The 16,641-nt window shown below is 41.8% G+C and overlaps 1 protein-coding gene across 2 annotated transcripts; it reads right to left on the reverse strand.

Moving 5' to 3' along the window:
- Nucleotides 1-787: 787 nt before the first annotated feature.
- On the reverse strand, nt 788-15,287 carry LOC100551836 (zinc finger protein 883). 2 transcript variants are annotated; one of them, XM_062969477.1, is made up of 3 exons: nt 13,805-15,287; nt 4,736-4,860; nt 788-3,170 (listed from the first exon to the last, which is right to left on the reverse strand). In XM_062969477.1, exons 2-3 carry the CDS (start codon nt 4,762-4,764, stop codon nt 1,040-1,042), a joined length of 2,160 nt encoding a protein of 719 aa, XP_062825547.1. In that variant the 5' UTR covers nt 4,765-4,860; nt 13,805-15,287; the 3' UTR covers nt 788-1,039. The 2 variants fall into 2 exon arrangements, with proteins under 2 accessions (XP_062825547.1, XP_016853542.1); XM_016998053.2 differs by lacking the exon at nt 13,805-15,287 and having other exon boundaries at nt 788-1,178; nt 1,263-3,170; nt 4,736-4,857.
- Nucleotides 15,288-16,641: the final 1,354 nt, after the last annotated feature.

Consider the following 16,641-nt stretch of genomic DNA (forward strand, 5'->3'; position numbering starts at 1 on the left):
GACGTAATATAACATGCTTGTGTGTGTATCCCTGTGGGGCTTTTCGGGCTCCCCACCTACTGTGAAGTGGGTCCATCAAGAGACAATGTCAACCTGGGTGATTAAATCCATCAAGTCCAGTTTTCAATCTCCTGGGGGAATCTAGACATCAGCAGTGTATAAATCTGTATGTTTTACATTGAGCTGTACATATTTACATAACAACCCGTGGTATTCTCTGAGACTCACCTTTTGTGCAAACTGAAAATAAACTCATAATGGGCTGTTTCACATTTTTTTCTCAATACATTTCGCCTGTCTGACCCTTTCCACGGGACGGACCTTATAAATGACTGACTTCTAAACCAACGAATGACAACTGTTCATTTTTCCTGCCACAGAAGAAACTCTCTCCACGTCTGGGGTCAGGATTCCCCAGTCAACAGGAGCCCAGACTGAAACAGGGCTGACTTCTGACCCATCAGGAGAGGGCATAGATGGTTTTTGGCTGTAAAAGAGGATCCAATGCCTTTTACCGTACTGCATGTTTTATGACCAATCACTTTTGAGTGCAGACTCTGTATCAGACATCCTTTCAGGCTTGAACGCAATAAACCTCGGTTCTTGTTACCTTCAAACCCGGTTTGTGTGTTGATCTGGTCTTCAAGGTAGCGGACTGTGCCGGGCATTGGACTCTCAGCTTGCTCCTTCAGCAGAGAGCTGAATCTTGGCCTCAGAAGGAGGCAGGCAGGCCCTAAATGGCTGATTTTATAAACCATCTTGGCAAACAGAAACTATGACTCATTCAGAACTTGTAAAAACCAAGTTTATTGTAGGTGCCATTCAGTGTCATTATAAAAATATATACATGGGAAAAAACATGTATTAAACAAGTGTTTAATACATGAAATAGAAGAGATGAGTTTGCCATTAGAAAGTCATTTTGAGGAATTTCAACAAAGACCTCAAACTCTAGCTGCTGGAAAAAGGTGGTAAATTCTAAGGAACTAGAGGAACTACATGAATTATTTCATCTGAATTTCATTCCACCTTTCATGCTTCACACCGTTTCATCTATGTGAGTCAATAGATGTTTACAACACGAGGTAATCCTGCTGAAGGCCTTCCCACATTCTGTGCACATATATGGTTTCTCTCCTGTATGAGCCATTAGATGATTATTATATGATCCAGGATCACTGAACCTCTTTCCACATTCCATACATTTATATGGCTTTCCCCCTGTGTGGGATATTTGATGGCAATGCAGCTGCTTACTCCACCTGAAACTCTTTCCACATTCCATGCACATATATGGCTTCTCTCCTGTGTGGGTCATTTGGTGGGACTGCACATGTGCCTTCCGACGGAAACTCTTTCCACACTCCATGCATTGATATGGCTTCTCCCCTGTATGGATGCTTACATGCTTATTATATGCTCCATTATCACTGAAACTTTTTCCACATTCCATACATTTATATGGCTTTTCCCCTGTGTGGGATATTTGATGGCAACGCAGAGATTGGCTCCACCTGAAACTCTTTCCACATTCCATGCATTGATATGGCTTCTCCCCTGTGTGGGTCCTTTGATGAGAACGCAGTTGTTCACTCCGACCGAAACTTTTTCCACATTCCATGCATTGATATGGCTTCTCCCCTGTATGGGTCCTTAGATGATTATTACACGATCCACTATCACTGAACCTCTTTCCGTATTCCTTGCATTGATACGTCTTCTCCCTTGTGTGGGTCATTACATGATTATTATATGATCCGTTATTACTGAAACATTTTCCACATTCCATGCATTGATATGACTTCTCCCCTGTATGGGATATTTGATGGCGATGCAGAGATTGACTCCACCTGAAACTCTTTCCACATTCCATGCATGCATATGACTTCTCTCCTGTGTGCAATCTTTGATGGGAATACAAATAGTGATTTCGAGTGAAGCTCTTTCCACATTCCATGCATTGATATGGTTTCACCCCTGTGTGGGTCCTTAGATGACTATTATATGCTCCACTATTAATGAAGCTTTCTCCACATTCCATGCATTTGTATGGCTTCTCCCCTGTGTGTATTCTTTTATGGCAACGCAGCTGCCCACTCCACCTGAAGCTCTTTCCACATTCTAAGCATTTATATGGCTTCTCTCCTGTGTGTGTTGTTTTATGCATGCGAAGTTGTGCACCGTCAGTGTAGCTCTTTCCACAATCTATACATTTATATGGTTTTTCTCCTGTGTGTGTCCTTAGATGTTTATGATATGTTGAAATATCACGGAAGCTCTTTCCACATTCGATGCATTGATATGGCTTCTCTCCTGTGTGTATTCTTTGATGGCTACGCAGATGCGCACTCCGACGGAAATTCTTTCCACAATCCATGCATTCATAAGGTCTCTTTCCAGTATCGATACTTTTCTCCCCGGTGTGAGTCCTCTGATGGGAACGCAGATGTGCCTTCCGAACGAAGCTCTTTCCACATTCCATGCATTTGTATGGCTTCTCCCCTGTGTGGGTCCTTTGATGGAGACGAAGCGTCCCACTCTCCCTGAAGCTCTTTCCACATTCCTTGCATTTATATGGCTTCTCCCCTGTGTGGGTCCTTTGATGGCCACGAAGGGTTCCACTCTCCCTGAAGCACTTTCCACACTCTATGCATTTGTATGGTTTCTCCCCTGTGTGAATCTTTAGATGATTAATATATGATCCATTTTGACTGAAACTCTTCCCACATTCCATGCATTTATAAGGCTTCTCCCCCGTGTGGGTCCTCTGATGGATACGCAGAGTGTTACTGCAACTGAAGATCTTTCCACATTCCGTACATTGATATGGTTTCTCTTCTGTGTGAGTTTTTTGAGGTGAATGTAGATGATCACATGGACTGACACTATTTCCACATTCTATGCATTTGTCTCCTTTGCTGAGCCTGGCATCTATGTCTAATTGTGAATGGCATATGCAAATTCTCCCACATTCAGAACACTCCATTGGATTTGATTCTGAAGTTGGAGGTTCAGAATGATCAGCCTGCTGGAAGGAAGAGAAGGTCTTTGGATTTTTCACTTGAGTTGGGAATTCTGTTTTCATTCTGTTTTCCTTTCCAAGCTCCTGCGTTTCCATGACAGGCTTTGTTACAGCTGGCTCCCCGTGGTTCTCATTCTTCCCCGGGTTTCTATTTTGAGGGGAAAGAAAATTCCATTAGAAGAAAACACAGAAACCAAGGATTGAAGAAGGAGCTGATCTGAACTGCTTCTTTAGCCCTAAGACTCTCCTTGATCTACTTAACATGGCATCCCTTTTCTAGATGTGGCTATCAGCCAGGAACATCAGTACCATTTCTTGTGCAACTCTAGCAAGAACAGATACATTATTATCATTATCATCATCATCCTTTAGTTGAGAAATAAGACCTGGTTTGGAGAAGTATTCCAAGGGTAAAAAGGATGAGTTTCCCCTCACTCTAATCTATCAGGCACTCCAGGTTGTTTTGGTCAGTATATGGTTTTATATGAGCTGAAACATTGCTTATAGTTTAAACTGTGTGTTAAGTAATCTATGAGTTAATTCATGAATTGTGATTTGGAGTATATGCGTGGTCAGTGGTTGAATTTAGACATGCAGTGAATCAAAGGAAGTGTTAAATGTGAAAGTGAAATGGATATTTTACCTTAATCAGTTGAGAAAATATACAACAGGCACACATGTTTGGGAAGGAAAAATTTGATACAAAAGATTGAGTTAACAAAAAGCAAAATTTCAAAGCTATTGATGTAATGTGTTTAAAGTGAAGACATGCAAAAATAATTGTAACAATAAAGACACATTGAAAGTTGATGACTGTAATAATAATAATAATAATAATAATAATTTTATTCTTATACCCCGCCCCATTTCCCCGAAGGGACTCGGGGCGGCTTACATGGGGCCAAGCCCGAACAGAACAATAAAAACAAAACAATAAAACCAAGAATCAGACAATAAAAGCAAGTCATAAAAACCACATACAAGATAAAATGTTAAAATCATGGATTAGGTTCAAAGAATCTAGGCCAAAGTGCTAAAATTGCAAATAAATCATGTCATCAAGGGAAGGAGGTTACTCAGTTATGACTGTAACAATGTAAACACAAGAAGTTGTTGAAAATGTAATATGTAATGGTAGTCTATGGAACTCCAAGAGACAAAGTTAATAGTGTGATAGTATAATGAGCAAGAATGATACCAAATATGTTAAGATGTTGATGAGGTTGTCATGTGAAGTATAGTATCTTTAATCTAATACAATATTTCAGGAGGGGATTGTCAGTATATGGTTTACACTGCTTATAGTTTAAACTGTGTGTTAAGTAATGCATGAGTTAATTCATAGAGTTGTGATGTATTGATAGACTGTAACTAGGAGCTTCCTGTGTGCGAGCCGGATAAGAAATTTGGATAAGATTGTAATGTGCTTCTTGCAGAGTGCTTTGAGGTGAAAGGACATGATTGATGATTCTCCACTCTATTTTGTACATATTGTATAGTTTGCAATAAAGTTAAGAGTTGCTTTGAAAGCTGAACCAAGGAATCAAGTGTTATTCATGCTTTTCAGGCATAATCTCTGCTCACTCCAAAAGACAATGGAAGGGAAAGGGAGTGGGGACACAAAGTTCCAGCTCTGGGTGGCCCAATGCTGGACGGTGAGGAGCAGCGGACATGAGACATTCAGTTTTTTCACAAAAGCCAAAAGAACCTTACCCAGAGGGCATGTTCTCACAGGTCTCCATTGTATTGTCCGCACATGAAGCCCACTAGACCTGATTCAGGACACACAACGCCGTCTCAGAGAAACACAGGGCCACTTCCTCAAATGATGCCAGAGCCTGAAAGTAGAACAGAGATGGAGAACATCACCAAAATGCAATACTGGCCTGGTTATGGGGTGACAGTGGTCCTCTCCTTCATGGGGCCCTCCTGAATCTTTGAATGCTTTCCTTGGGAGTTTAGTTTAATAATAATAATAATAATAATAATAATAATAATAATAATAATTTATTCATACCCCGCCACCATCTCCCCAACGGGGACTCGGGGCGGCTTACATGGGGCCATGCCCAAAACAGTACAATATAGCAAAATATAAAAACAACGTATCATAATACCATTAAACAATACAATAAATAATCATGTACAGTGCAACACAAAATAAAATAAAAATAATAATAATAAAAAACAATATAACAGGGTGGGCCGCATGAGACACTTAGTTAAAACTTGGGGTGAGAAAAGGATAAGAATACAACCACAGGGAACAGGGACATAAGATAGAAAAACAATCTAGAGGATAGATGTTGGGGGGAGTAACAAAAGAAGTGTGTAATAGTTACTCTCCGAAAGCACATCGGAAAAGCCAGGTTTTTACATCTTTCCTGAAGGCTAAAAGAGTGGGGGCTTGCCAGATTTCGATGGGCATTGAGTTCCACAAACGGGGGGCCACAGCAGAAAAGGCCCTTTCCCTTGTTCCCACAAGGCGGGTCTGGGATACAGGCAGTGGCGACAGGAGGGCCTCCCCTGATGATCGAAGAGATCGGGCAGGTTTATGGTAGGAGATACGGTCACGAAGGTAGGTGGGTCCCAAACCGTTTAGGGCTTTATAAATGATGGTCTGCACCTTGAATTGGGATCGGAAAGTGAACGGCAGCCAGTGGAGCTCCTTAAACAGGGGAGTAGATCTCTCCCTGTAACTCGCCCCCGTTATTAATCTGGCCGCCGAGCGTTGTAATTTCCGAGCCGTCTTCAAGGGAAGCCCCACGTAGAGCGCATTACAGTAGTCCAGTCTAGAGGTAACTAAGGCATGCACCACCGTGGTCAAGTCAGACTTCACGAGGTATGGTCGCAGTAGGTGCACAAGTTTGAGTTGTGCGAAAGCCCTCCCGGCCACCGCCGACACCTGCGCCTCAAGCGTCAACGCTGAATCCAGGAGGACCCCCAAACTGCGGACCTGTGATTTCAGGGGGAGTGCAACCCCGTCCAGCACAGGTTGCCACCCAATACCCTGATCCGACGCGCGACTGACCAGGAGAGCCTCTGTCTTGTCAGGATTGATCCTCAGTGTGTTCCTCCTCATCCAGTCCGCCACAGCGGCCAGGCACTGGTTCACCCCGAAAGGGGACTCGGGGCGGATTACAATGAACACATATATGGCAAACATTCAATGCCAACAGACAAACAATATACAGTATAGACAGACACAGAGGCATTTAACATTTTTTTTCCAGCTTCACGATTCTGGCCACAGGGGGAGCTGTTGCTTCACTGTCCACTAGTGGCTATACTTCCTCATTCCTTTCCTCATGTTTTGCTGGCAGTTTTATGATGTTGTAAATTAGTTAGATTAGCCTCCCGTATAAAGCGTACCTAAATTTCCCTAATTGACAGCTGCAACTGTCTTTCGGGGCTGCATAGGTCAACAGCAAGCCGGGCTATTTAATGGTCGGGGGCTTAACCCGACCCGGGCTTTGAACTCATGACCTCTCGGTCAGTAGTGATTAGTAGCCAGCTGCGCCACAGGAGGAGAAGGAGGGGATTTATCAACACATGATTGGTTGATAAAGACTTAAAATAGTGTATAACTACTAAAATAATGTATAAATATTAAAATAAATATAGTGTCCCTACTTTGTTGATTTTCACTTATTGCGAGTGGTCCTGGAACCTAACCCCAGCAATAAGTGAGGGAACAATGTATACATATAAAATATGCATACGTGAAAAGCCATGAAACACTATGCTAATACACATATTGAACAATGAAAGTTCATCAGCTCAAGGAAGGGAAGGGACACGGAGGGGGGGCTTCTTTTCACAAGGGACTGGGGTCAGTTTGGGGTGAAACATTTGTTATGCAAATGGGCATATTAACAAAAGACCTTCCCCATAAATGTACAGCAGAGCAACTTATTAGCAGCAACGTGACCCAGTGCCAGTAGCCAAAAGCGATAAAAAGAACAAAAACACACAGACCAATGTTATCTCTTCATAGAATCATAGAATCATAGAATCATAGAATAGTAGAGTTGGAAGAGACCACATGGGCCATCTAGTCCAACCCCCTGCTAAGAAGCAGGAAATCGCATTCAAAGCACCCCCGACAGATGGCCATCCAGCCTCTGCTTAAAAGCCTCCAAGGAAGGAGCCTCCACCACGGCCCCGGGGAGAGAGTTCCACTGTCGAACAGCTCTCACAGTGAGGAAGTTCTTCCTGATGTTCAGGTGGAATCTCCTTTCCTGAAGTTTGAAGCCATTGTTCCGTGTCCTAGTCTGCAGGGCAGCAGAAAACAAGCTTGCTCCCTCTTCCCTATGACTTCCCTTCACATATTTGTACATGGCTAACATGTCTCCTCTCAGCCTTCTCTTCTGCAGGCTAAACATGCCCAGCACTTTAAGCCGCTCCTCATAGGGCTTGTTCTCCAGACCCTTAATCATTTTAGTCGCCCTCCTCTGGACGCTTTCCAGCTTGTCAACATCTCCCTTCAACTGTGGTGCCCAAAATTGGACACAGTATTCCAGGTGTGGTCTGACCAAGGCAGAATAGAGGGGGAGCATAACTTCCCTGGATCTAGACGCTATTCCCCTATTGATGCAGGCCAGAATCCCATTGGCTTTTTTAGCAGCCGCATCACATTGTTGGCTCATGTTTAACTTGTTGTCCACGAGGACTCCAAGGTCTTTTTCGCACACACTGCTGTCAAGCCAGGCGTCCCCCATTCTGTATCTTTGATTTCCATTTTTTCTGCCGAAGTGAAGTATCTTGCATTTGTCCCTGTTGAACTTCATTTTGTTAGTTTTGGCCCATCTCTCTAGTCTGTCAAGATCGTTTTGAATTCTGCTCCTGTCTTCTGGAGTGTTAGCTATCCCTCCCAGTTTTGTGTCATCTGCAAACTTGATGATCGTGCCTTCTAACCCTTCGTCTAAGTCGTTAATAAAGATGTTGAACAGAACCGGGCCCAGGACGGAGCCCTGCGGCACTCCACTTGTCACTTCTTTCCATGATGAAGACGACGCATTGGTGAGCACCCTTTGGGTTCGTTCGCTTAGCCAATTACAGATCCACCTAACCGTAGTTTTGTCTAGCCCACATTTTACTAGTTTGTTTGCCAGAAGGTCGTGGGGGACTTTGTCGAAGGCCTTACTGAAATCCAGGTACGCTACATCCACAGCATTCCCTGTATCGACCCAACTCGTAACTCTATCGAAAAAAGAGATCAGATTAGTCTGGCATGACTTGTTTTTGGTAAATCCGTGTTGACTATTAGCAATGACCGCATTTGTTTCTAAGTGTTCGCAGACCACTTCCTTAATGATCTTTTCCAGAATTTTGCCTGGTATTGATGTGAGGCTGACCGGACGGTAATTGTTTGGGTCGTTCTTTTTTCCCTTCTTGAAGATAGGGACCACATTTGCCCTCCTCCAATCTGCTGGGACTTCTCCCGTTCTCCAAGAACTTTCGAAGATAATTGCCAGTGGTTCTGAAATAACTTCCGCTAGTTCCTTCAGTACTCTTGGGTGTAGCTGATCTGGCCCTGGGGACTTGAATTCGTTTAGAGAGGCCAAGTGTTCCTGGACAACTTGTTTCCCTATTTGGGGTTGGATTTCCCCCAATCCTTCGTCCATTCCGTGTTGCTGAGGTTGAAGATGGCTTTCTTTTTCTGAGAAGACCGAGGCAAAGAAGGCATTAAGTAGTTCTGCCTTTTCCTTGTCCCCTGTCGCCATCACCCCATCTTCTCCTTGCAATGGCCCTATCGCCTCCTTTTTCTGCCTTTTTCTACCAACGTAAGCAAAAAAGCCTTTTTTGTTGTTTTTTATGTCCCTGGCAAGCCTGAGCTCATTTTGCGCTTTAGCCTTGCGAACCTTTTCCCTACAGGTGTTGGCTATACGTTTGAATTCTTCTTTGGTGATTTCTCCTCTTTTCCACTTCTTGTGCATGTCACTTTTGAGCTTTAGCTCAGTTAGAAGTTCTTTGGACATCCATTCTGGCTTCTTTGCACTTGTCTTATTTTTCTTCTTTGTTGGCACTGTTTGCATTTGCGCCTTGAGTATTTCACTTTTGAAAAACTCCCATCCATCCTTAACTCCCTTGTTTTTTAATATCGGCGTCCATGGAATGCCGCTCAGTAATTCCTTCATTTTTTGGAAGTCAGCTCTCTTCAAGTCCAGAATGCGTGTTTGACTTGTCTTAGTTTCAGCATTCCTTTGTATTGCAAACTGCAGGAGCACATGGTCACTTGCCCCTAAGGATCCAACCACTTCAACTGTATTGATCAGGTCTTCCACATTTGTTAAGATTAGATCAAGAGTTGCTGATCCCCTTGTTGCCTCTTCTACCTTCTGGACCATAAAATTATCTGCAAGGCAAGTGAGGAATTTGTTGGACTTTGTACTCTTGGTTGAGTTTGTTTTCCAGCAGATATCGGGATAATTGAAATCGCCCATGACTACTATATCTCTTCTTTGTGCCTGTTTGGTCAGCTGTTGACAGAAGGCTTCATCAAGTCCTTCATCCTGACTCGGAGGTCTGTAGTAGACACCCACGACAAGATCTTTTTGAGTCCCGGTTCCCTTGATTCTTATCCAGATGCTTTCAAGCTGGTTTCCCGGATTACAGTCTTGTATTTCTTCTGCAACGTAACTGTTTTTGACATATAAAGCTACTCCCCCTCCTCTCCCCTTTGTTCTTCCTTTGGAGGCTTTTCTTTGTAGCAAAAATAATATGGTTGCACTATTTATTTATTTATTACATCACTTCTACCCCCCCCCCCCTTCTCGCCCATCAGGAGACTCAGGGCGGCTTACAATATCAAAACATACACATCAAAAAACAGTTTTCATCAAATTTAAAAATCCATCGAGATTAAAAATTACAATAAAATTAAGAATATACATTAAAATATGCATAATTATACAATATACATTTAAGGTGCTTTTCATGTCCAGGTGGGGTCTGCCAGTAGGTCATACGCTGTTTCCCCTAAAATAAGACATCCCCAGAAAATAAGACCTAGTAGAGGTTTTGCTGAATTGCTAAATATAAGGCCTCCCCTGAAAGTAAGACCTAGCCAAGTTTGTTTGAAAGCATGCCCGCCGAATGGATCGGTAAATGTACGTACCATAAAGTGTTGTACATGGAAATATTGATAGTAACAAGAAATTCTTGATAGGATTCACAGTTTGTCTGGTTATTCTGGTTTATGATGACAACTACTGTACAGTATATAATAAATGTTCATTTTTTGTTCAACAATAAATGTGAATTCTTCTTCATGGACAAATAAGACATCCCCTGAAAATAAGACCTAGAGCATCTTTGGGAGCAAAAATTAATATAAGACACTGTCTTATTTTGGGGAAAACACGGTATATTCATACCCTGTTTCCCCTAAAATAAGACATCGCCAGAAAATAAGACCTAGTAGAGGTTTTACTAAATTACTAAATATAAGGCCTTCCCCGAAAGTAAGACCTAGCAAAGTTTTTGTTTGGAAGCATGCCCGCCGAACAGAACATCAGAGCATACAGGATCAATAAATGTACATACCATAAAGTGTTGTACATGGAAATATTGGTAGTAACAAGAAATGCTTGATAGGATTCAGTTTGTCTGGTTATGCTGGTTTATGATGACAACTACTGTACAGTATATAATAATAATAATAATAATAATAAGAAGAAGAAGAAGAAGAAGAAGAAAAAAACTTTATTTATACCCTGCCACCATCTCCCCATGGGGATTCGTAGTGGCTCACAATGTTACAAAAGTAACAGCGCAAATACGTTAACAATATACACAGTTTAAAACACAAGAAGATGATAAAACAGAAGTTAAAACAAGGGTTTATACAACTGTAATAATATCAACCAACCACCAATGCAATTCAATGCAATAAATGTTCATTTTTTTGTTCAACAATAAATGTGAGTTCTTCTTCATGGACAAATAAGACATCCCCTGAAAATAAGACCAAGAGCATCTTTGGGAGCAAAAATTAATATAAGACACTGTCTTATTTTTGGGAAAACACAGTATATTCGTATCTCATTTTTGCTGCTACTCATGCTCATGCTATTTACAAAAAAACAAGGGTTTCCATAACACAAATAAAATTCTTTATACAATAGAGCAGGGGTCCTCAAACTAAGGCCCGGGGGCCAGATGCGGCCCTTCAAGGTCATTTACCTGGCCCCCGCCCTCTATTTTTATATCAGTTTTAAAAATATAATATATTGTATATACATATGGGGAGCCCCTGTGGCGAAGTGTGTTAAAGCACTGAGCTGCTGAACTTGCTGTTAGCCCCAGCTCCTGCCAACCTAGCAGTTCGAAAACATGCAAATGTGAGTAGATCAATAGGTACCGCTCTGGAGGGATGGTAACGGTGCTCCATGCAGTCAGGCTGGCCACATGACCTTGGAGGTGTCTCTGGACAACACCGGCTCTTTGGCTTAGAAATGGAGATGAGCACCAGCCCCCAGAGTCAGACATGACTGGACTTAACGTCAGGGGAAAACCTTTACCTTTTACTATATACATATGATATTGATAATAATATTATCATTTTATACAATATAATAATAATAATACCATATAATAATATTAATGATATGTTATATATTACATATAATATTACAGTATAGTGGTATAGTTCAATATAGTAATATATAATGCTAATATTGTGCTATGCTAATGATATAATTTATTTTATGTACATACAGCTGCTCTGAGTTCCTTTTGAGGTGAGAAGGGTGGGATATAAATGTAGTAAATAAATGTAGTAAATTAATAAATAAATAATTTTGGATTTAGGCTCGCCCAAAGTCTGAAATGACTTGAAGACACAGAATAACAACAATCCCAATTAACCTGACTATCTCATTGGCCAGAAGCAGGCCCACACTTCCTATTGAAATCCTGACAGGTTTATGTTGGTTAAATTTATTTTCATTTTTAAATACTGTATTAGTCTTTCATTGTTATTGTTGTTGTTTTGCACTACAAATAAGATATGTGCAGTGTGCATAGGAATTTGTTCATTTTTGTTTTTTTTCAAATGATAATTCGGCCCCTCAACAGTCTGAAGGATTGTGGACCGGCCCTCTGCTTTAAAAGTTTGAGGACCCCTGCAATAGAGTCTCACTTATCCAACATAAAAGGGCCGGCAGAACGATGGATAAGCGAATATGTTGGATAATAAGGAGAGATTAAGAAAATGCCTATTAAACATCAAATTAGGTCATGATTTTACAAATTAAGCAGCAAAACATCATGTTAGACAACAAATTTTTACAGAAAAAGTAGTTCATAACACAGTAATGCTATGTAGTAATTACTGTATTTACGGATTTAGCACCAAAATATCACAATGCATTGAAAAAATTGACTACAAAAATGCGTTGGAAAATCCAGAATGTTGGGTAAGCGAGTGTTGGATAAGTGAGACTCTACTGTAATACAATATGATAATATAACTATATATTATATATTACATGTAATATTACTAATAAATATTACTAATATTACTAGCGGTATAGTACAGTATAGTCATATATACTCCGAAATAAGCCGAGTTTTTCAGCCCTTATTTATGAGCTGAAAAAGCCTCCCCCGCCGGCTTATAATCGGGTCAAGGCCAGCGACAGAGCCTGCAAGCTATTGCTTGCGATATGTGATCTACTTTTCTCTTCTCCTCCCTTATCAGTGTGTTTTCTTATGCAAAGCCTCCCTCGCTCTTAATCAAGGGAATGTTTTGAAAAGAGAAAGACACCCTTGCAAGTCAGGAAGAAGAAAAAAAAATTCATTAATCTTATGAAAGCATTTTCCCCTGATATATTTGTTATATTTGTGTTGGATAAGTGAGACTCTACTGTACTTCCTTCTTTTGGTTCCATGCCTGGCTTCTTTCTCATGCAGATAAAAAACAGCTTTGCCATCATAGCCCCCCCACCCCCCTTTCCATGGAAACCCCAGGAAGAGAGAGAAGGGGGAGGGAGGCAGCCCTGAGGAGACCCCTGACTCTTTGGGTGGGGGTGGTGGGGGTCAAATGGGGTTCATGACCCCCTCCATGCCCCCCCTATTTGCCCCCCCCCCTTTTGCATCCCTTTTGCAGGCTCCCGAATGAATGGGAGGGAGAACATCCTGGGGAAGATGGGGCTTCCAAGGGGGAGGACTGGTCTCTCTGTGGGGTGGGGGGCATGAGGGCTTGCTGCAAGGAGACCCCCACCCTAACCCACCCAAGGCTTCCCTGCCCCTTCCCTCCTTCTGCCCCCAGCCCCAGAGAGAGAGGCTGAGCCCAAGTAAGGCAGGAATGAAGGGGTAGGAGGAAATGGCCATATAAGGAGGTACGAGCAGGCCAGGAACACAGCCGATGGGTTATCACATGGTTTCCCTGAAATCATGTGTTTTGAGAGAAACGAAAGTAATGAAATGTAATACTGCACCACAAATATGCACCAATGGTTTGATATGTGGGCGGTCGTAAACCGAACCCACTGAATTGTATAAATAGACACTCGACCCTGTCTGCGGGGTTCTCCCTTTTCAGCATCTAGTTGTGCGTGGGATGAACCTCTGCAGCTGCAGGAACTCTAGTAAACTGCTTTCTTTGGAAGAAAAAGAAAAAACCTCCAGTTGTCTGTCTCCTACTTCCACTGCGTCCGCACAAGACACACGACAAGCTGAGAAAAGGGGAAGTCTGGCTTCCGCTACACAAGGAAGCCTCTTTTGGGGGACACATGGGAATCCCATCACATCCCCCCTTCCCAGCCCCACTCTTACCTTCCTCTCCTGCTTCCTTCCTTCCTTCCTTCTCCTCCCAAGAAAGGCAAGGCCCCAAAGTCCACGTGGTGCCCCACCCCTCTCCCCCCAATCCCTTCCCTGTTATGGAGCAAAAGGAAATGATGCTCCACTGGTCTGCAGCATCCAGTCCTTGAAAGGTGTGGAGTGGATGGAAGGCAAGGAAGTATAAATACCAGTCTAGTGTCTAGGGGCCGGGCTGTGGCGCAGCTGTTGAGCAGCTGCCTTAAATCACTCTGACCATGAGGTCATGAGTTCGAGGCCAGCCCGTGGCGGGGTGAGCACCCGTCAATTAAAAATAAAAAATAGCCCCTGCTCGTTGCTGACCTAGCAACCCGAAAGATAGTTGCATCTATCAAGTAGGAGATAAGGTACCACTTATAAAGTGGGGAGGCAAGATTAACTAATTTACGACCTGGAATGAGGAAGTGCCGTCAGAGTGGATGATGAAGCAGCTGCTCCCCCCTGTGGCCAGAATCGAACATCCCCTCAGAAGAAGGTTAAATTGCCTCTGCGTCTGTCTGTCTCGGTCTCTGTTTGATGTGTTTATGGGCATTGAATGTTTGCCCTATGTGTGTTATAATGTGATCCGCCCTGAGTCCCCTTCGGGGTAAGAAGGGCAGAATATAAATACTGTAAATAAATAAATAAAAAATAAATAGATCAGGGGTTCCCAAACTTTTTAAACGGGGGGCCACTTAACAGTCCCTCAGACCGTTGGAGGGCCGGACTATAGTTTTTTTAAAAAATATATATATATATGAACAAATGCCTATGCACATGGCACATGTTTTATTTTGAAATAAAAAAAGGAACAAGTACAGTCTCAATGTTAATAATAATAATAATAATAATAATAACAATAATAATAATAAAGAGGGTTGGAAGAAACCCTTGGGCCATTGAGTCCAACCCCCTTCTGCCTTTGTGCACCAAAAGCACAAGCAAAGCACCCCTGACAGATGGACACCCAGCCTCAATGTTAATAATAATAATAATAATAATAATAATAATAATAATAATAATAATAATAAAGAGGGTTGGAAGAAACCCTTGGGCCATTGAGTCCAACCCCCTTCTGCCTTTGTGCACCAAAAGCACAAGCAAAGCACCCCTGACAGATGGACACCCAGCCTCAATGTTAATAATAATAATAATAATAATAATAATAATAATAATAATAATAATAATAATAATAAAGAGGGTTGGAAGAAACCCTTGGGCCATTGAGTCCAACCCCCTTCTGCCTTTGTGCACCAAAAGCACAAGCAAAGCAACCCTGACAGATAGCCACCCAGCCTCAATTTTTATTATTATTAATAATAATAATAATAAAGAGGGTTGGAAGAAACCCTTGGGCCATTGAGTCCAACCCCCTTCTGCCTTTGTGCACCAAAAGCACAAGCAAAGCAACCCTGACAGATAGCCACCCAGCCTCAATTTTTATTATTATTAATAATAATAATAATAAAGAGGGTTGGAAGAAACCCTTGGGCCATTGAGTCCAACCCCCTTCTGCCTTTGTGCACCAAAAGCACAAGCAAAGCAACCCTGACAGATAGCCACCCAGCCTCAATGTTAATAATAATAATAATAATAATAATAATAATAATAATAATAATAATAATAAAGAGGGTTGGAAGAAACCCTTGGGCCATTGAGTCCAACCCCCTTCTGCCTTTGTGCACCAAAAGCACAAGCAAAGCAACCCTGACAGATGGACACCCAGCCTCAATGTTAATAATAATAATAATAATAATAATAAAGAGGGTTGGAAGAAACCCTTGGGCCATTGAGTCCAACCCCCTTCTGCCTTTGTGCACCAAAAGCACAAGCAAAGCAACCCTGACAGATGGACACCCAGCCTCAATGTTAATAATAATAATAATAATAATAATAATAATAATAATAATAATAATAATAATAAAGAGGGTTGGAAGAAACCCTTGGGCCATTGAGTCCAACCCCCTTCTGCCTTTGTGCACCAAAAGCACAAGCAAAGCAACCCTGACAGATGGCCACCCAGCCTCAATGTTAATAATACAGTAGAGTCTCACTTATCCAAGCTAAACAGGCCGGCAGAAGCTTGGATAAGCGAATTTCTTGGATAATAAGGAGTGATTAAGGAAAAGCCTATTAAACATCAAATTAGGTTATGATTTTACAAATTAAGCACCAAAATATCATGTTATACAACAAATTTGACCGAAAAGGTAGTTCAATACGCAGTAATGTTATGTTGTAATTACTGTATTTACGAATTTAGCACCAAAATATCACAATATATTGAAAACATTGACTACAAAAATGGCTTGGATAAGCGAGGCTTGGATAAGTGAGACTCTACTGTAATAATAATAATAATAATAATAATAATAATAATAATAATAATAATAATGAGGGTTGGAAGAAACCCTTGGGCCATTTAGTCCAACGCCCTTCTGCCTTTCTGCACCAAAACCCCATCAAAGCAACCCTGACAGATGGCCACCCAGCCTCAATGTTAATAATAATAATAAAAGTAATAATAAAATAATGGAGAGAGTTGGAAGAGACCCTTGGGCCATTCAGTCCAACCCTCTTCTGCCTTTGTGCACCAAAAGCACAAGCAAAGCACCCCTGACAGATGGCCACCCAGCCTCAATGTTAATAATAATAATAAAAGTAATAATAAAATAATGGAGAGAGTTGGAAGAGACCCTTGGGCCATTGAGTCCAACCCCCTTCTGCCTTTGTGCACCAAAACCCCATCAAAGCAACCCTGACAGATGGCCACCCAGCCTCAATGTTAATAATAATAAAATAAAATAATAATAATA

Source organism: Anolis carolinensis, chromosome 2 (assembly GCF_035594765.1).
Source record: "Anolis carolinensis isolate JA03-04 chromosome 2, rAnoCar3.1.pri, whole genome shotgun sequence".
Taxonomy (NCBI): Eukaryota; Metazoa; Chordata; class Lepidosauria; order Squamata; family Dactyloidae; genus Anolis; species Anolis carolinensis.